The sequence below is a fragment of the Bubalus bubalis genome, chromosome 2, assembly GCF_019923935.1.
Source record: "Bubalus bubalis isolate 160015118507 breed Murrah chromosome 2, NDDB_SH_1, whole genome shotgun sequence".
Taxonomy (NCBI): domain Eukaryota; kingdom Metazoa; phylum Chordata; class Mammalia; order Artiodactyla; family Bovidae; genus Bubalus; species Bubalus bubalis.
In genome coordinates, this window is record NC_059158.1 from 171,323,836 (window position 1) to 171,350,698 (window position 26,863).

The 26,863-nt window shown below is 43.1% G+C and overlaps 1 protein-coding gene and 1 long non-coding RNA gene across 11 annotated transcripts in view; one reads left to right on the forward strand and one right to left on the reverse strand.

The window, feature by feature from the left end:
- The window catches only part of ARMC9 (armadillo repeat containing 9), a 181,017-nt gene that overhangs the window by 89,250 nt on the left and 64,904 nt on the right, over positions 1–26,863 (forward strand). For all 10 annotated transcript variants that reach the window (XM_044937950.2, XM_025278457.3, XM_025278454.3 and 7 more), the window contains exon 19: positions 1,983–2,038. In XM_044937950.2, the coding sequence (XP_044793885.2) occupies positions 1,983–2,038 (56 nt within the window). The remainder of the gene's footprint in view (positions 1–1,982; positions 2,039–26,863) is intronic.
- On the reverse strand, positions 20,119–23,044 carry LOC123332200. Its single transcript, XR_006548982.1, has 3 exons — positions 22,915–23,044; positions 21,360–21,482; positions 20,119–20,241 (listed from the first exon to the last, which is right to left on the reverse strand). It is a non-coding gene; the product is annotated as an uncharacterized LOC123332200 (long non-coding RNA).

Consider the following 26,863-nt stretch of genomic DNA (forward strand, 5'->3'; position numbering starts at 1 on the left):
TGGTAAGGTTAAACCTCTGCTGTCTTCAGGCTGGGGGGCCCGTTTCCATTCAGACCTCCTCCCCTTTGGTCATTATGGCAAGCTAGATTCATCCCAAGTTCAGGTGAGCAAAAAATAGAACTATATGTTCTGCAGTTGCTGTATTTCTGACTTCCATTCTGCTAGGCAGGCATGTTGAAAAATAATCATAAAATGATTTTTTATAAATAAAATAATAATATATAAATAATAAAATATAAAAATATAAATAATAAAAGTAATAATAAATAAAAGGGAGCCGAGGTTGCTCCCTAACATTCTCTGGGTCTGCAACAGTTTGGGAAGGTGGGGGAATGCTGGAGAAGTTGTTGCCTGTCTGCTCTGTGGTCACTGACTGAGACCTCCCTCCCAGGCCAGGGGTCCTCTGCAGGGTCAGGGTCAGGTTCTGGTTGGGAACCTTCTTCAGGGCTGATTTTTGTCAAGACACACTTCTGTGTCCTTTTCAATATTCTCTTCCCGGGCAGCCAAGAAGCGTAGTGTCTTGTCTCCCTGGCCAAGAAGCACCTCTTTTTCTAACACAGAGCTAGCCCTTGGACCAGCATGCTAATGGATGTGAGGAGGAGGGGTCAGTCTACTGTTCTGTAAGGGATGCGCTTTGGCAGGAAGTTATCGTAGATGGAGCTAAAGCCTTACAACCTTGTGTATTTTGGACAAACTTGGGATCTACCTGCGCAGGTCTGGAAATTCCAGTTTAAATAGAGGGCCTACAGTAGTTCTTTTTCGTCTCAAGCACAGAAGCTGTTCTGTATCCATCAGGCAGTGGAAGGACCCCAGAGAGGATCACCCAGGAGTCTGCTACTTTATTACCAAATTAGAAAAATCATTGAACATTTGGGTGGAGGATCAGAAACACACACACAAATAACTTAGGATACGTGTCATAGGCATCAAGTCAGAATGAATCTGTAAGCATTGTGCTGAAACCTAGAAGAGGGAGAGCTAGAGAGTTTTCATCCAGTCCAGGGTCCATCCTCAAGGGGAAATTAATAGCAGGGCTTCCCTGGCGGCTCAGCAGTAAAGAAGCCACCTGCAATGCAGGTGATGCAAGTTCAGTCCCTGGTTTGGGAGGATCCCCTGGAGAAGAAAATGGCAACCCCCTCCGGTATTCTTGCCTGGAGAATCCTGTGAACAGAGGAGCCTGGTGGGCTGCATGCCAGGGGGTTGCCACGAGTCGGACATGACTTAGTGAATAAGCAACAGTGAACCACGGGAGCCTTCAGGAGCTCAGCCTGCCGTGACCACTAGCCTGCCCTCTGTGGAAAATGGTGGGATTTAGAAATAGATGTAGTTTGAATCTCAACTCTCACTTACTGGGAATGTTACCTTAATGTGTCTTTTATCCTCCATGCCTCTGTTTGCTCTGTGCTATAAAATGGATAAAAGTCAACAAACTCTACTGAAGATTAAGTCAAATCGCATGTGTGACACCATCTAGAATAATGCTTAGCAATAATATTGATACTAGTCTACTTTCTTATATGTTGGCTTTAATTTTTCTCATGCCACGACTAGTGTGTTCTGACAAAAATGGAGAGAGATATTTATAACTGCTTAACATGATATCAAACTATGCTGAAATGGTACCAGGAACAGGATTGTTTTGCTGTAACCTAACTCTCAAGAGGAGCTTCCCAGGTGGCTCAGTGGTAAAGAATCCACCTGCGATGCAGGAGATTCGGGTTTGATCCCAGGATCAGGAAGATCCCCTGGAGTAGGAAATGGCTACCCACTCCAGTATTCTTGCCTGGGAAATCCCATGGACAGAGGAGTCTGGTGGGCTACAGTTCATGGGATCACAAAAGTGTCAGACATGACTGAGAGACTAAAACAACAGTAACTCTCAGAAGGGTATTTACACATCTCTGCAGTAGTTGAAGGATTTTGTTGACCCAGGCTCCCAACTGTGGTTATAGTTATTCATTGACTTTTTTTTCCCTTTGAAGAAGAGCTACTGGATGGTGTTCTTGAATCTGATGATGATGAAGATGAAGATGATGAAGTAAGTTGGAGGCTTTTCACACCACATAGAAAGCTTGGGCCAACTCTGCTGAGCCTTTTCTTTGCCTTGAAAAGTTAGCCTGGAAATGGAGATTTCAGTCCCTGCTACGTTACTTCTCATGATTCTGTGGGTCAGCTAGAGCTCAGGGGGGTGGTCTCTCTTGGGGTGTCTGGTAGCTGTATCCAGGTGTCCAAGCTGGCATCGTGTCCTCCACATTCCCTCTCCATGTGGCCTCTAATCCCTCAGTTGTCCAGCCTGGACTTCCATATTGGTTGGGGACTGGGCTCCAAGGGGAAAAAAGTGGAAGCTTCCAGCCCTTATGTGGGCTCAGCGGTCTCAGAACATCACTGCTGCTCCGGGCGCAGGATGACCAGCCCACACAGGGAGCAGCAGTTAGACCCCACCCACACAACGGGCAGGGCGGGGGGACTTGGGGGTGGCGCATTTGGAGACTATCGGCCTTGCCTTGGTGGGTTCGCTGCATTCAACATGGAGATGCCACTCTCTACAGCACTGGGGTTGATGGGGGGTTGAAAGATGACAGGTCTTGAGCCAGGTTTTTTGCTCTGAAGGGGTGAGAGTCTGCCCTGTCTCCCTCATGGGCGGGAACCTTGGCCCAGGGAGAACTGGTTCAGAGCCGGCAGACAAACCCCTTGGCCCAGTCGTTTGCATTCCTTTGTTGTGGGTTTCCTCAGCCTGTGAGGTCTGCTCACCTGTGTTTTTTAGAGCATGAAGGTTCAGGAGTCTGAGCGTGCCTTGTGAAGTGGTATGAGTGAGAATGGTGACTCATGAGCTGCAGAGCTTTTTCATTATTTTTCCTTCAGAACTAAAAAGCCAGATGTGGTAATAAGTTCTCTGTGGAAATAAGTGCTTTTCTTCTATTTTGTGGGGCACATTTATTCCTGAAGTGAATGCTGGAAGATGTATTGCTATTTGGAGTTTTGGGCTGCCCATTTAAAAGGTGTGTAAAGGCGAGGTTTTTTGTTCATTGATGGCATTAGTTGGGGGAGATTCATTTAAGAGCCCTCAACCTAAGAGGGCGGCTCCACCAAAGCTGGGGACAGACCTGTTAGCGAGTGTCCCACTGCAGCCAGCCTCCTGCCTGCCATTTTCCTAACGGGCTGTAGGTGGCGCCAGTGGGTGCCTCTGCTCCCTGCAGTTCTGGCGGCCGGGCCAGCACCTTCTCCAGGCCCCTTCCTTTCAAAGGTGCATCCAGATAAGGCAGGAGGCCAGCCTCAGGTCACACGGAGTTGATGGCAGTAAAATCTGGTTTAGAACAGGCATCAGCAGACCTTTTCTAGAAAGAGGAAACTTGTGAATATTTTAGCTTTGCAGGCCACACAGTCAGTTTCATTCACCCAGATGGACCATTGTCTTGGTATGAGCTCAAGTCAGCATATTCTGGGCTTATCCTCCCCCTTGGTCCTGACTCTCACCGTGAAGGATTAGCCAGGATGACCTGAAGAGGAATGAGCAGGTCTGTATTTCACTCAGCTTCCCCCAAGGCCAGATGTTATTTTTTTAAGTGGGGTGTGTGGTTGGGAGAAAGTGAAGGGTGCTTAGACTAAAGAAAAATCTCCAAAAAGCATCTGTGCAAGTCACACTGTTGTTGGAATGTGGCTGTCACTTCCCAAGGTGATGACTTTGAAGGAGATGGCAAAATTATTTAAACCCCAAACACAGATAACGAAGACTGTTTTCAGGTAGCTGTCAGTGCCTCTAAAGGTAAAATGGCTCTAGGAGGGGCTGAAGGCTGGGGTGGATCATGGCTGCCTCGTCTGACACTGAGCTGAAATCTGTGCCTTTGTGACTTTGGCCGCTAGTCTGCCCTGCTGGAGACTCTCAAGGATCCCCACGTGCATAATCTGATTTTTCTAATTTCTAAAAATATAATTACTTGCCCTGGTGTATTAGCACTTATTTAGTTATGTCTGAATATATATACATTTACATACCAACATAAAAAGCTTTTTAACTTGAGTAAAGTACAGACTGTCTAGGCTGTGACGTCAAGTGGAAAACGGAAATTGCAAAGTAACGTATGAGTCTGAGTCAACTTCAGAAAAGCAAACTTATAAACACACATCCTGATGAATTATATATCTGTGTATATACACATAGCAGAAAGGTGTGGAAGTTACACCCTCTTTGTTGACACTGAGTGTTTCCCGGGTGAGGGCCGGGGATGAGGAAGTGTGGATGAGAGGAGAAGAGAGGCCCAGATGAGCAGGCTCACCACGTGAGGTGAGGAGTGAAAAAGGCACCTGGAGTTAATGGACAGAGGTCAGTTGCTGAGCATTTGTGAAGACTTAATGGGGCAAAAGCCAAACTGAATAGTTGCGGAGCAAGTGGGACGTGAGAGAATGGAGCGAATAAGTAATAATACAGCTCTTTCCACTGAGTTGGCTGTGAGCAGGGGAAGAGAGTTGGATGGTGGCTGAACAGGGCATTTTTGTTGTGTTTTCATTTGGGAAATATCCAAGCATGTTAAAATGCCATTGGGAAGGATTCATTTGAGAGGGAAAGGTTGAACAAGAGAGTGGTGAGAGGAGAAAGGGTGGCATCAGAAGAACAGGTGTTTCCATTATTTTCAAAATTGTCTACACTCTTCTTGGCTCATTTAAAGCTCCAGAGGAGAAAAACTATCACTAGATAAGCTTGAGTAGTACGGACAAGAGACTGGACAGATGGCAACTACTGTTTAAGGATTCCAATGTATTTCACCTAGTGCTTGAAGAAATGTGTTATTATCTAATACAATTTATTTTATGTTGAACATATATAATATGTTCCCAAAGGGTGAATCTTTGTTGTTGTTTAGGTGCTAAGTCATGCTGGACTCTTTTTTTGACTCCATGGACCATAGCCCGCCAGGCTCCTCTGTCCATGGGATTTCCCAGGCAAGAATAGTGGAGTGGGTTGCCATTTCCTACTCCAGGGGATCTTCCTGACGCAGGGATCAAACCTGCGTCTCCTGCATTGGCAGGCAGATTCTTTACCACGGAGCCACCAGGGCAGCCCCATATGAATCATTAGGAGCCCTGATTCCAGTCTTCTCACCACAAAAGGCTCAGGTTTTCTTACAGTTTGAGGTGAGTTCCTTGTGTCTAGCTCCTCCGTGGCTTTGTAAGTGGAGATGAAAGGCCTTTCTGTGCTAATCCAGAAGATTGATTTTAAGATAAATATTGTTCCCTCTTAACAAAATAGATTGAAAGACCAGGTTAGATCAGCCATGAACATTTACTTGCTGGTTGCCATGAAAGTGACAATCATGTGCTCAGCAGTTTCTTTCTCAACAGGCATCTCAGATCTAAAAGCCATTAACTTGTTTATTCCACAGATATTAATATTTTTAATTATTTATTTTAATTGGAGGATAATTACCTGCAATATTGTGATGGTTTTTGCCATACATCAACATGAATCAGCTGCAGGTATATATGTGTTCCCCCCATTTTGACCTCCCCCCACCTCCCGGTTGTCCCAGAGCACTGGCTTTCCGTGCCCTGTTTCATGCATCGAACTGGCACTGGTCATTTATTTTACATATGGTAATGTATGTGTCTCAATGCTATTCTTGCAAATGCTATTCTCCCACCCCTGCCTTCTCCTGCTGAGTTCAAAAGTCTGTCTTCTACATCTGTATCTTCCTTGCTGCCCTGCATGTAGGATCGTCAGTACTGTCTTTCTAAATTCCATCAGATCAGATCAGTTGCTTAGTCGTGTCCGACTCTTTGCGACCCCATGAATCGCAGCACGCCAGGCCTCCCTGTCCATCACCAACTCCCGGACAGAGTTCACTGAGACTCATGTCCATTGAGTCAGTGATGCCATCCAGCCATCTCATCCTCTGTCGTCCCCTTCTCCCCCTGCCCCCAATCCCTCCCAGCATCAGAGTCTTTTCCAATGAGTCAACTCTTCGCATGAGGTGGCCAAAGTACTGGAGTTTCAGCTTTAGCATCATTCCTTCCAATGAACACCCAGGGCTGATCTCCTTTAGGATGGAATGGTTGGATCTCCTTACAGTCCAAGGGACTCTCAAGAGTCTTCTCCAACACCAAAGTTCAAAAGCATCAATTCTTCAGCGCTCAGCCTTCTTCACAGTCCAACTCTCACATCCATACATGACCACAGGAAAAACCATAGCCTTGACTAGACGAACCTTTGTTGGCAAAGTAATGTCTCTGCTTTTGAATATGCTATCTAGGTTGGTCATAACTATATGTGTTAATATATATGCATTAATATACAGTATTTGTCTTTCTCCTTATGAATTACTTCACCCTGTATAACAGGCTCCAGGTTCATCTGCCTCACTAGAACTGACTCCAGTGGGTTCCTCTTCATAGCTGAGTAATACTCCACTGTGTACATGAAAAGATGCTCAACATCACTCATTATTAGAGAAATGCAAATCAAAACCACAATGAGGTATCTCCTCACACTGGTCAGAACGGCCATCATCAAAAAGTCTACAAACAATAAATGCTGGAGAGGGTGTGGAGAAAAGGGAACCCTCTTACACTGTTGGTGGAAATGCAAACTGGTACAGCCACTCTTGAGAACAGTGTGGAGATTCCTTAAAAAACTGGGAATAGAACTACCTTATGACCCAGCAATCCCACTGCTGGGCATTTACCCCAAGGAAACCAGAATTGAAAGAGACACATGTACCACAAATACTAATATTGCAGGGCCTTAAAATAACATTATTCCAGGAAGTAATGGGGAAAAGATCCAAAAGAAATTTAAAAGGGGATCTATGGTTTTAAATGCCTCCAAGAGTTTGAAATCTAGATGGTTGCTGTCCAGTCGCTCAGTCGTGTCTGACTCTTCATGACCCCATGGACTGCAGCACACCAGGCTTCCCTATCCTTCACTATCTCCCAGAGTTTGCTCAAACTCATGTCCATTGAGTTGATGATGCCATCCAACCATCTCATCCTCTGTCACCCCTTTCTCCTCCTGCCCTCAATCTTTCCCAGTACCAGGGTCTTGTCCAGTAAGTCGGCTTTTCACATCAGGTGGACAAAGTAGTGGAGCTTCAGCTTCAGCATCAGTCCTTCCAATGAATATTCAGGACTGATCTCCTTTAGGATTGACTGGTTGGATCTACCTGCTGTCCAAGGAACTCTCAAGAGTCTTCTCCAACACCACAATTCAAAAGCATCAATTCTTCAGCACTTGCCCTTCTTTATGGTCCAGCTCTCACATTCATACATGACTACTGGAAAAACCTTAGCTTTGACTATACAGACCTTTGTTGGCAAAGTAATGTCTCTGCTTTTTAATATGCTGTCTAGGTCCCTGGGAGCTCAGACAGTAAAGACTCTGCCTGCAATACAGGAGATGCAGGTTTGATCCCTTGGTAGGAAGATCCCCTGAAGTAAGGAGAATGGCTACCCATTCCAGTATTCTTGCCTGGAGAATTCCATGGACAGAGGAGCCAGGCAGGCCACAGTCCACAGGGTTCCAAAAAGTGGAACACAGCTGAGCGACAGCCATACGTACCACCCTGAACTTGCCCAGTCTAGTCTAATTTCAGAAGCTAAGCAGTCATGAGTGCCGGGTTAGTACTTGGATGGGAGATTAACATTTTCACTTTCACTATGTTTGTCATAGCTTTTCTTCCAAGGAGCAAATGTTTATTAATTTTGTGGCTGCAGTCACTATCCACAGTGATTTTGGAGCCCAAGAAAATAAAATCTCTCACTGTTTCCACTTTTCCCTCATCTGTTTGCCATGAAATGATGGGACCGGATGCCATGATCTTAGTTTTTTGAATGTTGAGTTTTAAGCCAGCTTTTTCACTCTGGTGTTTCACCCTCATCAAGAGGCTCTTGAGTTCCTCTTCACTTTCTGTTTTTAGAGTGGTATCATCTGCATGTCTGAGGTTGTTGATATTTCTCCCAGCAATCTTGATTCCAGCTTATGAGTCATCCAGCCAGGCATTTTGCATGAAGTACTCTGCATAGAAGTTAAATAAGCAGGATGACAATGTACAGCCTTGACATACTCCTTTCCCAATTTTGAACCAGTTCATTGTTCCATATCCAGTACTGACTGTTGCTTCTTGACCTGCATACAGGTTTCTCAGGAGGCAGGTCAAGTGGGTCTGGTATTCCCATCTCTTTAAGAATCTTCCACAGTTTGTTGTGATCCACACAGTCAAAGGCTTTAGCATAGTGAATAAAGCAGATGTAGATGTTTTTCTGTAATTCTCTTGCTTTTTCTATGGTCCAACGGATGTTGACAATTTGATCTCCGGTTCCTCTGCGTTCTCTAAATCCAGCTTGAACATCTGGAAGTTCTTGGTTCACGTATTATTGAAGCCTAGCTTGAAGGATTTTGAGCATGACCTTGCTAACGTGTGAGATGAGCGCAATTGTGTGGTAGTTTGAACATTCTTTGGGATTGCCTTTCTTTGTGATTGGAATGAACACCTTTTCCAGTCCTGTGGCCACTGCTATGCTATGCTATGCTAAGTCACTTCAGTCGTGTCTGACTCTGTGTGACCCCATAGATGGCAGCCCACCAGGCTCCCCCGTCCCTGGGATTCTCCAGGCAAGAACACTGGAGTGGGTTGCCATTTCCTTCTCCAATGCATGAAAGTGAAAAGTGAAAGTGAAGTCCCTCAGTCGTGTCCGACTCTTAGCGACCCCATGGACTGCAGCCTACCAGGCTCCTCCATCCATGGGATTTTCCAGGCAAGAATACTGGAGTGGGGTGCCATTGCCTTCTCTGGTGGCCACTGCTAAGTTTCCCAAATTTGCTGGCATATTGAGTGCAGCACTTTCACAGCATCATCTTTTAGAATTTGAAATAGCTCAGCTGGAATTTCGTCACCTCCACTAGCTTTGTTCATAGCAATGCTTCCTAAGGCCCACTTGACATCACACTCCAGGATGTCTGGCTCTAGGTCAGTGACCACATCATGGTTATCCGAATCATTAAGACCTTTGTTGTATAGTTCTGTATATTCTAAAATCTAGATAGGTGAGATAATAAAGACCCTGATAATAGCTTGTGTATCCTCACCAGTGCTCTGGGTGCCTGTCTTGGCACTATTCACTCATTTACTCCTCACAACAACCCCGTGATAAGTACTGTTACTGTTCCATTTCACATTTGAGGAAACAGAGAGAATATGTCACTTGCCCGGTTCACACAGCTGATGAGTTAAGTGATGGAGCCAGGAATCAACCCAGGTGGTTTGACTTGACAGTCCATGCTGTTAACCACTACAAGATTTTGTCTCCTGTGAGATATATATATATATAAACAGTCGTGTCCGAGTCTTTGTGACCCATGGACTGTAGCCTACCAGGCTTCTCCATCCATGGGATTTTCCAGGCAAGAATACTGGAGTGGGTTGCCATTTCCTTCTCCAGGAGATCTTCCCAACCCAGGGATTGAACACAGGTCTCCCGCATTGTAGGCAGACGCTTTACTCTCTAAGCCACCAGGGAAGTCATATATAAACACACACACACATATATATTTATATATATAAACAGTCAGCAAGTAATAGAGAATAAATAAACACTCATAGGTTCATGAATGTGGTAGAACCAGGAAGTGTTACAGAAATTCTAAGTACTCAGAGAAAACTGGAAAGTGGCTGTCTTGACAGGGCTTTGCCTCGCCGAGGGTGACGGGTAGGTGGAATGGACTGCTGAAGAGAAGGATGTGGTCAGGAAAGTAGGAAAGGCATCTTCCAGGGGAGACAGCGTGAGCTTTGTCCTTGCCTTTCCCCAGCGCACATCGACATCCCCCCGAAACCCATGTGTGTGTGTATGCTTTCGCACTTTGCTTATAAGATACACACAGAAAGTACACACATACAGGTACACGTGTTCATGTGTGTTTTTGTCAGTATTTGTTTTACACAATGAGATAACACAGAAATACAAGCACACGCATCCTCAGGGTCGCCTTTTTCCCTTGTTGATATCTTTTGGAAATCCCTCTAAGCCAGCCAGCACCACAACTGATTCTTTTTAATGCTGTGAACTCGTGCAGTCTTCCCAATACTTGCTACTTCAAACAATACCTCAGTTAACATTTTTGTAAATATATCCTTTTTTATTTACATGGGGTTTTTTGCTGGGTTGAAGTGTATGTGTGTTTTAATCATAATACATTTTTCTAAATTGCTTTTTAGAAAGAAAGAAAGTGAAGTCACTCAGTTGTGTCCGACTCTTTGCAACCCCATGGATGGTAGCATGCCAACCTTCTCCATCCATGGGATTTTCCAGGCAAGAATACTGGAGTGGGTTTGCCATTTCCTTTTCCAGGGGATCTTCCCAACCCAGGGATCAAACCTGGGTCTCCCACACTGCAGACAGACTCTTTACTGTCTGAGCTACCAGGGAAGCTTTTTAGAAAGGCTGTAACAATTCAGATTTCGCTAGCAGAGCAGGAGAGGAGGCTTTTCTTCCATTTCCCTCCAGTGGGTAGGTGTCATGACTCTTTGTATTTTTGCTAATTTAATGGTGGCTTCTCTGGTGGATTAGATGGTAAAGAATCTGCCTGCAATGCAGGAGACCCAGATTCAATCCCTGGGTTGGGAAAATTCCCCTGGAGAAGGGAATGGCTACCCACTCCAGTATTCTTGCCCGGAGAACTCCATGGACAGAGGAGCCTGGCAGGCTACAGTCCACAGGCTCCCAAAAAGCTGGAAACATCTGAGGGACTAACACTTAAAGGATAATGGTGGTAAGGTGCTAGCTATCTCATTATTTTAATTTTGCATCCCATGACTAGTGAGTTTGAGTGTCTTTATGTTTATCAGAGTGGATATTTGGATTTGCTATGCTGTATTTTCCCATTTCTGTCCTTTCTCTATTTTTAAAATTGCATTTGTCTTTCCAGGTCAGCTCATATGGATTCTCTGTATATTATAGATATTGATCCTTCTTCACCTTGGTTGCAAATATTTAAAAATGTATCTTTTACCTTTTGACATATTTTTATAACTTCTTTTGTCATAAATCTTAAAAAACAACCTTTTTAATGATTGAGTGTACTATTTTTAGCTGTGCTGGGCATTCATTGCTGCATGCAGGCTTTCCCTAGTTGCAGTGTTTTGTTGCAGAGGCTTCTCTTGTTGCGGGGCACAGGCCCTGGGTGTGATGGCTTCAGTACTTGTGGTTCATGGGCTTAGTTGCTCCATGGCTTGTGGAATCTTCCCCAGCCAGGGTTCAAACCTGTGTCCCCTGCATTGGCAGGCGGATTCTTATCCACTGTACCACCAGGGAAGCCCCCCCCCAAAATTTTTTTTAAGATAAATATCTTAGCTTTTTCTATGATAGCCTCTGGGTTTTCTATCCTGATTAAGGTTTCCATTAACCCTAAATTTCATATGTAGTTTCCTAGATTTTCTTCTAATAATTTATTTTTTCTTTCTTTTCTTTTCTTTTTTTGGCTATGCTTATGCAGCTTATGGGATCTTAATTCCCTCAGTAGGGATTGAACCCACAACCCCTGCATTGGCACAGAGTCCTAACCCCTGGATTGCCGGAGAATTCCCTTTTCATTTAAAATTTAAATTATTAATTATTTTATACATATAAGAGAAAAATACATATGTATGTAGGTTTGAAATAACTATTATCAAAGTTTCACTCTTAGGACATTTTTATATTCTTTAAACCATTGAATATTGCAAAAATCTTTTATGTTTATTTTGCCTATGGATGTTTGCTAAATTAGAACTTAAAACCGATAAAATGTACTAATTTTAAAATGACAATAATAAACCCGTTACATGTCATTGTAACAAAGAATTATTATCAAAAGCAAATAACTGTTAAGAAGGGTAGCATTGTATTTTGGAAATTCTGTGGCTGTTCAGTAATTAAGACTCTGTGCTTCCAATGTAGAGGGTGCTGGTTCGATCCCTAATTGCGGAACTAAGATCCCACATGACACGTGGCACAACCAGGAAGTAACAATTTGAAAAACAAAATAAAACTCTGCTGAGCACCTGAATCTATCACAGCATTGTTAATTGGCTATACTCCAATTTGAAATAAAAAGTTAAAAAAAAAAAAGAAGAGTAGCATTGTATTTTATTTTTATGAATCTCTTTAATGTCTGGATAAGAAAATAATTAGGTTCTCAAATCCACCTCTGGGGCAATATGTTGTTTTGATCAAGGGATATGAAGAAAATCCAGCCTCATACATTTATGTAGTTGAAAGGGTTGGGATAGAAATATTTTTCTTTGATACTACTTTAGAACTAGACAAGTGATCATTTATTAAAGGTGAGTCACAGTGTGGAATCGAGAACCATATCAAGTCATCTTTTTTATTCTGTTAATTAAAATCTGTTCATCTATTTTGCATTTTGTTTATCTTATTTTGTGGTTGTTCATTGCTAGTTTATAGAAACACAACTGATTTTAGTGTTTCGACCCTGTGTCCTGCATGCTTACTGAACTCATTTATTAGCTCTAAAAGTTTTTGGTTTTTGTTTAGCTTTGTGATGAATTCCTTAGGCTCTTCTGTTTACAACATCATGTCATCTATGAATAGAGATAATTTCACATCTTTTTTCTAGTCTAAATGTCTTTTGTATCTTTTTCTTGCCTAATTGCCCTCTCTAAAATTTCTAGTATAGTGTTGAATAGAAGTGGTGAGAGTGGACCCCTTGCCTTTTTCTTATCTTAGGGGGAACGTTTTCTGTCTTTCACTGTTCAGTATGAGTCTAGCTATGGGTTCTTCATAGATATTCATCATCAGGTTGATAAAGCTCCCACCTTTTCCAACTTTTAAGTGTTGAATTTTGTCAAATGCCTTCTCTACATCAGTTAAGATGACCATGTGAGGGAGTTTTCTTGCATTACATTGACTGGTATATGACATTGACTGGTTTACTTCTGAAATAAATCCTGCTTCTTCATGATTTATAATACCTTTCATATGTGCTGGATTTGATTTGCTAGTATTTTGTTGAGGAATTATGTGTCTATATTCATAATAGATTTTAGTCTATAGTTTGACTTCTCTTGTGCTATCCTCATGTAGTTTTGATATCAGGGTAATACTGGCCTCATATATGAGTTGGAAAGTGTTCCCTCCTCTTCTGTTTTTGGAAGAGTTTGTGCAGAGTTTATGTTATTTCTTGGTAGCCTGGGCTTTTCTCTGTGGGTAGTTTTTTATTACTAATCTGATCTTTTTTACTTATTACATGTCTATTCATATTTTTATTTATTCTTGAGCCAGTTTCTATAATTTGTGTCCTTCTAGGAATTTTTCCATTTCATCTAAGACATCAATTTGTTGGGGTATGCTTGTTCATAGTATTTCCTAATGATCCTTTTAATTTCTGTAAGGTCAGTCAGTAGTATTCCACCTCTCATTCCTGATTTTACTAATCTGAGTCTTTTTCTTAGTCAGTGCTATGGACTGAATTGTGTCTCCTCAAATTCATTTGTTGAAGCCCAAACCCTCAGTGTGGCTCTATTTGAATATAGGGCCCAAAAGGAGGTAATTAAGGTTAAGTGAAATCATGCGGGTGGGACTGTGATCTGGTAGAATTAGTGTCCTTATAAAGAAGTACTTCAGAGCCCTGTTTCTGTCTCTCTTTCACCACCATGTGAGATTACAGAGAGAAAGCAGCTGTCTGCAAGTCGAGAGGAGAGCCTTCATCAGAAGTGAATCAGCCTGCACCTTCATCTTGGACTTCTTAGCCTCCAGAACTATGAGAAATGAATTTCTGTTGGTTAAGCCACTCAGTCTGTGGTAATTTATGATGGTGGCCCAAGCTGACTGTACAGTCAGTCTAGCTAAAGGTTTGTCAGTTTTGGTGATCTCTACAAGAAACAACTTTTGTTTTTTCTCTGTTGTTTTTCTCTTCTCTATCTCTGCTCTAATGTTCATTACTTCTTCCCTTCTGCTCTTCTTTTTCTGGTTTCTTAAGGTAAAAAGTTAGCTTGTTCATTTGAGATTTTTCTTCTTTTTTAATCTAGGCATTAAATACATCTAATATAGGGAGCTATGAATTTGCCTCTGAGTACTGTTTTGCTGCATCTCATAAATTTTGGAAGGTTGTGCTTTCATTTTCATTCATCTCAAAATATTTTTTACTCTTTCTTGTGGTTTTCTTCACCCACTGATTACTCAAGAATATGTTTTCAACAGAGCCTGTGAGGACAATGCTGTTGGCTCCAAGTGAACTCTTGGGATAAAAAAGGATAAGTTCCGTCAGGAGGGTTTCCAGGAAATTGCCAGACAGGTCAAATAATGACAGTCCTCTGAGAGTGAGGTTTTTGGGAGCTCAGAACCTGTCTGCTTGCTCCAGTGACTGCGTGGATGCTGGTTTTCTCTTTGATTGAAGAGCTGGTGGTTTTCAGAGAGGTGGAGTGGGAGTGAGAGGAAGAGGTCAAGTTTAAATGCCACAACATTTGCTGCTTATTATTTATTTATTTATTTGGCTGTGGCTGTGTCGGGTCTTAGTTGTAACACATAGGAGCTTCGTTAGGTCATGCAGAATCTTCCCTTGCGAAGCATGGACGCTCTAGTTGTGGCACGTGGGCTTAGCTGCTGCACAGCATGTGGGATCTTAGTTCCCCGACCAGGGACCAACCAAACCCAAGTCTCCTGCCTTGCAAGGTGGATTCTTAACCACTGGACCACTAGGGAAGTCCCCGTTTGCTGTTCTTATTAAGAGTCAGGATTTTTTTTTTTTCCTTGAATAAACACTCCTCAGATTACCACAAGCCTTTGATTGATTTTCAGAGTTCTGAAGAAATTGATTTTGACAGTTTTTGCCAGTGTTCTTGCTCTTATGGAGAATGGATTTTCCAAAGCTCTTACTTTATAAGAACTTTACAAGTGCCTCTTGCACTTTCAGTTGTTCTTTTAACGAGGCCTGATTTTGTATTTTCATGCATTGATAATTGGGGAAATAATGGTTTTGCATTTTGCAGTTCTTCCAATCATTGCTGTATTTTATTATAAAACATCCCTCCGAATTGCATTAATTAATATCACCACTGATGTCATCAGAAAATCTTTAGGTTTTGGGAAGCTAACAAGCTTACTGTAGCAGGTATAAGTTTTTTAAAAATTCTTGTTTTCTCTTGAGAGTTCATTTTTTATTACTGATAACTAATACCCATCCATTGTTTTCCTTGAGGTGACAGGTTCACCTCATTAATTTGGGGGAAAATGTCTACCAAATACCCAAGTCTGAATAACATAATTCTTCTGTCATTCTTTTGAGTAAAAGTGATGTTCTTTGAACAAAGTGGTAGTTCAGCTTGCAACGCAAATAACTTCACAAATGCTTTTGCTCAAGATAATGATCACGTGCATCCTTTTGTTACACAGAATGTTAAAAAATGGGTCATGAAAATCAGGATTTTAATCAAATTAATTCTTGCTGCTTCATTGAGGACTTCTTAGATGAAAGGCTGTCATCTTTCTTTTATCTATCTATCTCCCAATCATTTTTCTGTTATTCATCCATAAGTCTGCCTATCTGTGGTGGTCATGGAGAACGCAGTGAGTACTACTAGAGCTTGTTAGCAATGCGCTGATGGATGCTGTCGCACTTGTGGTTTTACCCTCCTGTTGGTTTTGTACCGTAAGCTCAAATACCAGCATAAACCATAAAAATCAATAAAGGCATTCAGTATGGTACTTCAGCCCGCACCACTTGTGTTTTGTTGCCAAGCATTTCCATAAAAGATCTTTAAAGACTAGTTACTGTTGATACTGGATGAGTACAAGCCCCATAGCAAGTCCAGGCATACCTCTGCAGATGAGATATTAACCCAGCGTTCATGTTTGCAGCTAAATCTTTAATTTGACAAGCTACTGTTTCATTGGAAAGCTCAGTTCAGTTCAGTCGATCAGTCATGTCCAGCTCTTTGCGACCCCGCGGACTACAGCATGCCAGGCTTCCCTGTCCATCACCAACTCTTGGAGTTTGCTCAAACTCATTGGAAAGTAGTGTGCTATAATTTATTTTGGAAACTTTCCATCCAGCAGGCATTCAGTAGTATTAGCTCTACAAGGCTATTGTGTATTTTTCTTGGACCAAAGTCATGTAATAACTTACCCTTTAAGGTCTTCAGTGTCTTTATTTTTTAAATAATTTTATTTGGGAGTGGGGATAATTTTAGATTTACAGAAAACAAATAATACAGGCAATTCCTGTTTGCCCATAATGCAACTTCAGTGGCTTTTAAATTTCTAGTCTGGGAAGCGCTAACATATTTTTGATTTTTCGCTTTTAAAGAACTCAATCATACCTGTGTTTAAAATATTTAAATTCTTTTTCGTTAGACTCTGAATGATTGGTCTCAAAATTACACCTCACCTTCACAAGCTTCATAATACTGTACAAAGGTGTCCTGTCACCTAAGATCCAATAAGGTAAATTATTGACATCTTTAAAACTGAAGGAAAGATAGCTTCCATCATAATTCTGTTTTTTATTTGCAGTTTTGCCAACTTCTCTGGAATAGTTTCCTCCCTTCTATGAGTCAGAGAAGTCTTTGATAAGTCAGTTTCATTTTTTTCAGCATTTTTTCCATATAAATGGTGCAGCTGTGGGTTGAGAAATTGAGTCCCCTGATCATCCTTTTTTAAGCCAATGATCCATCCTTAAAAGTGTAGCAAAAAGGTTTTATAATCAGATTTTCTGTTAAAATAAATGTTAAATTTTGAAATAAGTTTTAGAGAGAAATTTTAAAATTAAAAAATCTTTTGAAAACTTATAAGAATACTGTTGCAACATGGGGCTTCACTGGCAGCTCATTGGTAAAGAGTCCGCCTGCCAGTGCAGGAGGTACAGGTTCGACCCCTGGGTTGGGAAGATCCCCTGGAGGAGGGCATGGCAACCCACTCCAGTACTCTTGCCTGGAGAATCCTATGGACAGAGGAGCCTAGTGGGCTACAGTCCATGGGGGTTCCAAAGAGTCAGACATGTCTCAAGTGACTGAGCATGCACGCACATAACACATTGCAACATAAAACAGTACATACTTCTAGTCTGTTCCTGCATAGGAGCAGGAAAGACCTCATAATTTCAAAATAAAGATGTATTGGGTAATGATGAAGTTATATCAGTTATAGTAAATATAACCAAAGATAGCTAGTACAAGCACAGTAAAAGTACTAGAAACAAACTTAGTTATGAAAAGGCACGTATCTATTCCCCAAACCTTAGAAGTTTCTAGAAAACACAAGAATACTCAAACAAACATACAATTTACTGTCAGAGTAATATCATCATATGTCATGTAGCCTCCAGAAAACCTCTCTGTATCATAAGAGAATGAGAGTGAAAACGGCCAACAGTATTACTATTAAAATAGACATGTATTATTTTATATTTTATAAATGGTAATATGTAAGTATAGTTTATGTGATATATAAAAACATTATATTATGAACGTAGTATAGACTTTATAAACCTCCTGAAAGCATCTTGAGGCTTTTGAAGGGTCCCCAGACCACACTTTGAGAACCGTGGGTTTACAATTTTTATGTGTTTGGTTATTAAAATTTATTCTGACTTCATAATATAGATCAGAAGAGTTTTTATCTTGTCCTAGGGACTGGAATTAGTTTTGTTTTATCATTTCTTTTTCCCCCTACCCATTCTACCTGGTCCATGGCATATGCTTGTGTGCTCCTGAGTAAGTGAAGCTGGCCAGGTGAGGGTGGGAGGGGGGTCCAATGCTGTTAACCCAAACCCAGAGACCATCCCATGTGACTGATGTGACATAAGGAAAGTGAGACTTTTTCTTTTTTAATCGTACTTCCTAAAGCATCAGTGCAGAAAGCAGAAAACTAGGTCTTATTCCTTAAAAAAATGTTTTTATATCACTAATTTTCAACTGATACTCTCTTTAGATGCATTTTACCAATACAAGCACGTGGGGAGAAACGTTAATATCCAAAGAAAGACCAGGCTCAAGCAGCAGAGCAGAATCAGTGGCTTTTATAAAAATCCCAGTATGTTCTGATGTCACTAAGGAATCACATCAAAACCCCTGGCCCAGTTCCTGAGATACTGGAGGGCCTTGGTGAATGTTGGCTCTCGTTGTGATGATGGTGATGTTATCAGCTTCAGCCCCTGCCATGCCTGGCTGCAGAGAACAGGTTAAGTCCTGGTGTTTCTGGCATGCCTTGTACTCTGGCTCTGGTGGAAGCGATGTGCCATAGAGGAGCCTTACAGAAGGATATGGCCTCAGATGTTTTAAAATGCAGTGTTTTAATAGAAGGTGTGAGCTTCAGCTAGGCTAACAGATCAGAAAGCAATTGTCCTCTTATGGTTGAAGGTGGGGGCAGGGGGGCGGGTGTGTGGGAAAGGATAGTTAGGAAGTTTGGGGAGGTCATGTACACACTGCTATATTCAAAATGGATAATCAAGGACCTATTGTATAGCACAGAGAACTCTGTTCAATGTTATGTGGCAACCTGGATGGAAGGGGGTTTGGGGGGGAATGGATATATGTATATGTATGTGTAGGTGTATATGTATGGCTGAGCAAGTCTACAGAAATTTGTGAAGCCCTAAGTTTGATTGAAGGCGGGAGGAGAAGGGGATGACAGAGGATGAGATGGTTGGATGGCATCACCGACTCAATGGACATGAGTTTGAGTAACTCTGGGAGTTGGTGTTGGACAGGGAGGCCTGGTGTACTGCAGTCCATGGGGTCGCAAAGAGTCGAACACAACTGAGCGACTGAACTGAACTGAAATTTCTATTTGTCAGCCTGGGAAGGGTGTGAACAGAGCTGTGCTATAGGAAGGCTGATCTGGTGTGCGTTCAAATTAACAGGAGATTCAGTTCAGTTCAGTTGCTCAGTCGTGTCCAACTCTTTGCGACCCCATGAATTGCAGCACGCCAGGCCTCCCTGTCCATCACCAACTCCCAGAGTTCACTGAGACTCAGGTCCATCGAGTCGGTGATGCCATCCAGCCATCTCATCCTCTGTCGTCCCCTTCTTCTCCTGCCCCCAATCCCTCCCAGCATCAGAGTCTTTTCCAATGAGTCAACTCTTCATATTGAGGTGGCCAAAGTACTGGAGTTTCAGCTTCAGCATCATTCCTTCCAAAGAAATCCCAGGGCTGGTCTCCTTCAGAATGGACTGGTTGGGTCTCCTTGCAGTCCAAGGGACTCTCAAGAGTCTTCTCCAACACCACGGTTCAAAAGCATCAACTCTTTGGCGCTCAGCTTTCTTCACAGTCCAACTCTCACATCCGTACATGACCACTGGAAAAACCATAGCCTTGACTAGACGGACCTTTGTTGGCAAAGTAATGTCTCTGCTTTTGAATATGCTATCTAGGTTGGTCATAACTTTTTTTCCAAGGAGTAAGCGTTTTTTAATTTCATGGCTGCAGTCACCATCTGCAGTGATTTTGGAGCCCCCCAAAATAAAGTCTGACACTGTTTCCACTGAAAGCTTAGATTTACTTAAAACCCAGTATCATCTGAATGGACTTCCCTGGTGGCTCAGACGGCAAAGAATCCACCTGCAATGCGGGAGACCTGGCTTCGATCCCTGGGTTGGGAAGATCCCCTGGAGGAGGGGACGGCTACCCACTCCAGTGTTCTGGCCTGGAGAATTCCATGGACTGTACAGTCCACAGGGTCTCCAAGAGTCGGACACGACTGAGCGGCTTTCACTTTCACTCTTCTGTGGGGTCACTGCTCCTTTCCTCTGGGCCTTGGTATGCACAGGATTTTGTTTGTGCCCTCCAAGACTGGAGTCTGTGTTTCCCCCAGTCCTGAGGAAGTCCTATAAGCAAATCCTGCTGGCCTTCAGGGACAGATTCCCTGGGGATTCCCAACCCCATAGGAGACTGAACCAGAACCACCTGCTGGTGTTGGAGGGTCTCCTGCGTAGGCGTGGGTCGGCAGGGAGTTACCACAGGGATGGGGGCACTGGCAGCAGCAGCAGTCCTGGAAGGTTCCCCTTGGCGTGAGCTCTCTTGGAGGTTGGGCTGGGTCCTCCCCCAGGGCTGGGTCACCTCAGGCCAGACAACTAACTGGGAGGGAGCACAACCCCAACCATCAGCAGATGATTGGATTAAAGCTTCACTGAGCAAGGCACTGCCCACCAGAGCAGTTTTTCCCACTGCCAGTCCTTCCCATCAGCTTACTGAAGCCTCTTAGCCTCCTCCATCAGAGGGCAGACAGAAGAAGCAAGAAGAACCACACTCCCACAGCAGCTAGAACAAAAATCACATTATAGGAAGTTAATCAGGATGAAAAAGCAGAAAGCTATGTCCCAGATGAAGGAACAAGATAAAACCCCCGAAAAGCAACTAAATGAAGTGGAAATAGGCCACCTTCCAGAAACAGAATTCAGAATGATTCTATTGATAGAATTTAATGATAGAATGATAGAATCTAATATCAACCTGCTAATGATAGTGACGATCATCTAGGATCTCAGGAAAGCAGTGGAGAAGATGCAAGAAATGTTTGCCAAAGACCTACAGGAACTAAAGAACAAACAGACAGAGATGAATAATACACTAGAAGGAATCAGTATCGGAATACCTGAGGCAGAAGAATGGATAAACGACCTGGAGGACAGAATGGTGGAGATCATTCCCACTGAACAAAATATAAGAAAAAGGGTAAACCAAGGCTGGGGTGAGAGCCTATGCGCCCGCTCTCCTCTGCTGTGTGATGCTGCAGAGGGGAGCTGCAAGGGGAGTGGTGCTGACTTGGCTTATGGCTGGGAGACGATGTTTTCAGGGGTTGGGGGGTGCTCCTGGAGGTGAAACTGGCAGGAGTTGGTATGTCATTAGGAACTGAAGGCTGGGAACCTGGACCCTAGATAGCCAGAAGGGTGGTGATGCATTTAACGACAATGGGGCACACAGCCTTAGGGGTGTAGGATATACCATGTGTTAGGGGAACTTGATTTTCTGTGGGAGGCCCTTACCATGATCTGGCTGGAACGAGAAAGTGGTGGGGTCTAGAACCAGTCAGTTTTTGACCAGACTTCCTTCGAGTGACCTTGTGTTCCACAGAGAGAGACATCTTGAGTGCTTGGGCCGTGAACTCCTTTCTCTCTGGTGGTGGTGGTTTAGTCGCTAAGTCGTGTCCAACTCTTGCGACCCCATGGACTGTAGCCCGCCAGGCTCCTCTGTCCATGGGATTCTCCAGGCAAGAATACTGGAGTGGGTTGCCATTTCCTTCTCCAGGGGATCTTCCCGATCCAGGTATTGAACCTGGGTCTCCTGCATTGTAGTCAGATTCTTTACCAACTGAGCTACAAGGGAAGCCCTTTTTGTCTGGCCACCTTTATGCACAACCTATGAGATGGTTGACCCACCTGAAGCTGCTTCAGAGTCCACGTTCAGAGAATCAGCTGCTCTCGGTGAATCACCTCTGATGGATCGCCCTCTGTGATTCACTTGCTTGGCCTGGTGCAAATGGGAGTTTAAGTCCCTGCTACCTAATTAGCAAAGAAACGTCTGTTTTATGTCTGTGTTACTTGCAGGGCCTTTCCATTACTTAACCAAGTCAATAAAGAAACCAGTGTTTCCCAATTAAGATTTTTGCTTTTTTCTGGTTCTAAATTCGTTAACTTCTGTAACACGGCTCCCATGCTCTCATACCTTGGCGGGGACAAACCACCCAACAGGCTGACTCATGGCTGCTGCCCTCGTTTCCACTCTGGTTTCTATGGAAATAGACATCAGCTGGCTCAAAACAAGGTGAGGGCTCTGAGACACCTCTTGATTCCAAGGCATTTACAAACCCTATTTGTCCACCATCTGTTGCCATGGAAACAGATGCAGAAAAGGCCAACCAGTACTCTACAAGAAATTTTTTTCTCTTATCTATTTTTTTTTTTTAACAAATACCAAAGCAGTGCATGGCTTTTTTCCTGTTATCACAGATTTTTGAAATAGTACATCTTATGTAGTGAGACATATATATTTCTAATTTTGACCTATTTGTTAAATCCTTATACTTAAGTGCATTCTGCATTATTTAAAAATTTTTATTTAATTTGTTTCTACTTACCTAATCAAGTCACTTTCAGTTAGGCATTCAAAGATGACACAGTGTCCTAGGCCTGGGAATGTGACTAGAGGAAAAACAGTACATGAACTGCCATCCCTTCTAACTTTCGAATTCAAGACATCGGTTCTCCAGGTAGTAACCGAGGCCCTTGCTTGTATCACTGTCATTTAGTTGTAAGGGCTCAGGAGCTGTTTGACTCAAATTCAGCCAGTTTGTGTCTAAATTCTGTGTGCCACATAAGTGATATAAAATATTAAATATGTCTGTGATGTAAAACATAGAAATAGAAGCAGTTTTCTGTTAGTAGTGAGCGAAATGAGCAACGTGTCATATTCAGTTTTATAGAATAAGAACTACGAAATGGACAGATACTCTTGAAGCTGTGGTTAGGCGTGGCATATTCAACTTATGATCTACTGCTAAGAGTAGACAGACATTAAGTCACATGTTTGAAAGGAAAAAACAGAGGGAACTCACTTGAAATAGAAAAAAGCAGAAGCAAAGTAGAAGTTAACATTGCTATGTGGTATGTGGGAGACACACTACAGGGATTTAGTTATGCAGCCTTTGTTGCCTCTGATTGTGGCTGCTGCTGCTGCTAAGTCGATTCAGTCGTGTCCGACTCTGTGCGACCCCATAGATGGCAGCCCACCAGGCACCGCCGTCCCTGGGATTCTCCAGGCAAGAACACTGGAGTGGGTTGCCATTTCCTTCTCCAGTGCATGAAAGTGAAGTCGCTCAGCCGTGTCCGACTCTTAGCGACCCCATGGACTGAAGCCTATCAGGCTCCTCCATCCATGGGATTTTCCAGGCAAGAGCTGATTGTGGCTACTCTTGGGCTTTTATTTTGATATTACCTTTCATGATGGATTCGTCTTCTTTTAGCTGCTGTTTATTTGCACTGCCTTTTATTCTCCACCAGTGAACTGTAAGTGCCCCTGGGGCAGGGACAGTGTCAGCTTTGTTCTCCAGGGCACCCTCGGCACCTCGCACGGCACGTGGCACATACTGGCTGTCAGAGAGGGATGCCGACAGGGCAGATGCCCACAGGGCAGATGCCCACAGGAGCTCTGATAGCTCCTCTCTGCCGAGAATCACCCAAAAGAGTGGACACAGGCACGTTCACCTGGCCCAAAGGCACACACCTGTGTAACCCACCACCCTCTGCATCTCAGGAGCCCCACCTTGAGTTCTTGCCCTGTTGTTGACACTTATGTAAAGGGAATCATACAGTGGGACACACACTGAGTCTGAACTGTTGGCTCAGTTATATTTGTGACAGGTCCCGTTAGCCTTTGCTAATTGATAAAACCACCCCAAATCTTAATGACTTAAAAAAAAAACAACAGTCTTTTCCTTCCGATTCTGTGGGCTAACTGGGCAGGTTGTCTGTGGTTTCACCCGGACTCCATGCTGTGTCTGCAGTTGGCTGGAGGTCAGGCGGGCAGGAAGGTCAAAGTGGTCTCACCCATAGGCTGGTGCAGGGCCAGGCCCCCTCCTCCAATGAATGTGCTGGGCATCCTCACAGCACTGTCATTGCCAGGCTCTAAGAAGGTGAGGGCCGAAGCCACCGGTCCTCTTGCAAGGGAGTATGCCTGCTGGCCTTAGGGGAGTTGGTGTCTGCAACAGTCCACCATAGTCAGATTTATCTCAGAACAAACCCTTTTAAGGTAGCTTTCATATACAAACAAAATAACTTTGTGGTTTCACACACACACACAAGACTTGACAATAAACAAGAAAGAAGTTCCTTCCATTTAGAGTTTTAGCGATCTAAATTGACATCTGTTACCACCTAAGCCTTACCAGATGGGAAAAGCCAGCTGCCTTTTTCAGTCTGAGTCTCCTACTGCCCTCCCCTTACCAGGGTTTACCCTCAGGTGTTAACTTCAGAAACCTAGTTTTTATTTCTACCAAGCAGACAGCAGTGTTGTCAGGGGTGGCGGAATGTCTGTGCCAAGTCTGAGCGGAGGCCTGGTGTGTGTAGTCTGTGCTCAGCCAGTGGTGTCGAATAGCGGGCTGTGTTCTCCTGCTTCATCCGAGTTGATCAAACTTTGGGAATCTTTCAAAAACTTATTTAGTGAAAACTCATCTAGTTTACAGGTGTTTATCAGGCACCTCTTTTATGCCAGGAACTAGTCTTATGTCCTTACTGATCTTTCTGTCTACTTTTCTACCAGTTACTAAGAGAGGACTATAGAAATCGCCGATTATAATTGTATTCTTGCCTATTTTCCCTTTCCATTCTGTCAGTTTTGCTTCATCTGTTTTGAAGTTCTTTTGTTTGAATCACACGTATTTGTGATTGTTGTATCGTCGCAGTGTTGACCCCTTTATCATTAGGAAACGTCTTTGTCTCCAGTAATGTTCCTGGTATGTTTTCTCTGGCTGATAATAATACAGCAATTTCAGCTCTGTTGTGCTTACTGTTCACAAAGTATATCTTTTTCCATTCTTTTACTTTCAGCCTATCTGTGTCCTGGAATTTAAGTGCTTCTCTTGGGATTTTCCTGGCAGTCCAGTGGTTAAGACTCCAAGCTTCCAATGCAGGGCATGCAGGTTCAATTCCCAGTCAGGAATCTGAGATCCCACATGCCGTGTGGCACAGCCAAAAATAAATAAATAAATAAAGTGCTTCTCTTGTAGACAGGCTATAGCTAGATCCTGCTTTTATATCCAGTTTGACAATCTCTGCCTTTGACTAGAGTGTTTGATTAGAGCATTTCTATTTTTAAGCACTTTTTACATACCATGATCTTTCACCTGTACAATTAAACATACAATTTAATGATTTTTAGTAAATTTACAGTTGCACTGCTAGCCCCCCAATTCAACTGTAGAACATTCCCAGCAACCCAGAAACGTCCCTTAGGCTCTTTTGTAGTCATGTCCGAATCTTTCGACCCCATGAACTGCAGCCTGCCACGTCCTCGGTCCATGGGTTCTCCAGGCAAGAATACTGGAGTGGTTGCCATTTCCTTCTCCAGGGGATCTTCCCAATCCAGGAATTTAACCCAGGTCTCCTGCATTTCAGGCAGATTCTTTACCAACTGAGCTATGAGGGAAGCCCCCTTTTGTAGTTAATCCCTATCCATTGTCTCCCTCCCCTCAAGCCCCAAGAAACTACTGATCTGCCTTCTAGCTCTGTTGATCGGCCTTTTCTGGACATTTCATATAGTATGTAGTCTTTTGCACGTGGTGGGTTTCATTTAGTATGATTTTTTTGAGGTTTAACCATATAGAATAAAGCAGAATTTCTTTTTATTGCTGAATAATATTCCATTGTATGGATAGACCACTTTTTGTTTTTCCATTGATAGACATTTGCATAGTTTTCACTTTTCTGGCTATTATAAATAAGGTTGCTGTGAACATTTGTGAGTAAGTCTTTGTTTGGTCATACATTTTCATTTCTCTTGAGCAGTTACCCAGGAGTGGAATTCCTAGGTTGTATGGCAGATTTTTGTTTAACTTTTAAAGGAATGGACAAATATTTTCCAAACTGGCTGTTCCCATTTTTATATTCATGTCAGCCAAGGTATCAGATCAGATCAGATCAGTCGCTCAGTCGTGTCCGACTCTTTGAGACCCCATGAATCGCAGCACGCCAGGCCTCCCTGTCCATCACCAACTCCCGGAGTTCACTCAGACTCACGTCCATCGAGTCAGTGATGCCATCCAGCCATCTCATCCTCTGTCGTCCCCTTCTCTTCTTGCCCCCAATCCCTCCCAGCATCAGAGTCTTTTCCAATGAGTCAACTCTTCATATGAGGTGGCCAAAGTACTGGAGCTTCAGCTTTAGCATCATTCCTTCCAAAGAAATCCCAGGGCTGATCTCCTTCAGAATGGATTGGTTGGATCTCCTTGCAGTCCAAGGGACTCTCAAGAGTCTTCTCCAACACCACAGTTCAAAAGCATCAATTCTTCGGCACTCAGTCCAACTCTCACATCCATACATGACCACAGGAAAAACCATAGCCTTGACTAGACGAACCTTTGTTGGCAAAATAATGTCTCTGCTTTTGAATATGCTATCTAGGTTGGTCATAACTTTCCTTCCAAGAAGTAAGCGTCATTTAATTTCATGGCTGCAGTCACCATCTGCAGTGATTTTGGAGCCCAGAAAAATAAAGTCTGGCACTGTTTCCACTGTTTCCCCATCTATTTCCCATGAAGTGATGGGACCGGATGCCATGATCTTCATTTTCTGAATGTTGAGCTTTAAGCCAACTTTTTCACTCTCCATTTTCACTTTCATCAAGAGGCTTTTGAGTTCCTCTTCACTTTCTGCCATACGGGTGGTGTCATCTGCATATCTGAGGTTATTGATATTTCTCCCAGCAATCTTGATTCCAGCTTGTGTTTCTTCCAGTCCAGCGTTTCTCATGATGTACTTTGCATAAAAGTTGAATAAACAGGGTGATAATATACATCCTTGATGAACTCCTTTTCCTATTTTGAACCAGTCTGTTGTTCCATGTCCAGTTCTAACTCTTGCTTCCTGACCTGCATTCAGGTTTCTCAAGAGGCAGATCAGGTGGTCTGGTATTCCCATCTCTTTCAGAATTTTCCACAGTTTATTGTGATCCACACAGTCAAAGGCTTTGGCATAGTCAATAAAGCAGAAATAGATGCTTTTCTGGAACTCGCTTGCTTTTTCGATGGTCCAGCAGATGTTGGCAATTTGATCTCTGGTTCCTCTGCCTTTTCTAAAACCAGCTTGAACATCAGGAAGTTCACGGTTCACATACTGCTGAAGCCTGGCTTGGAGAATTTTGGGCATTACTTTACTAGCATGTGAGATGA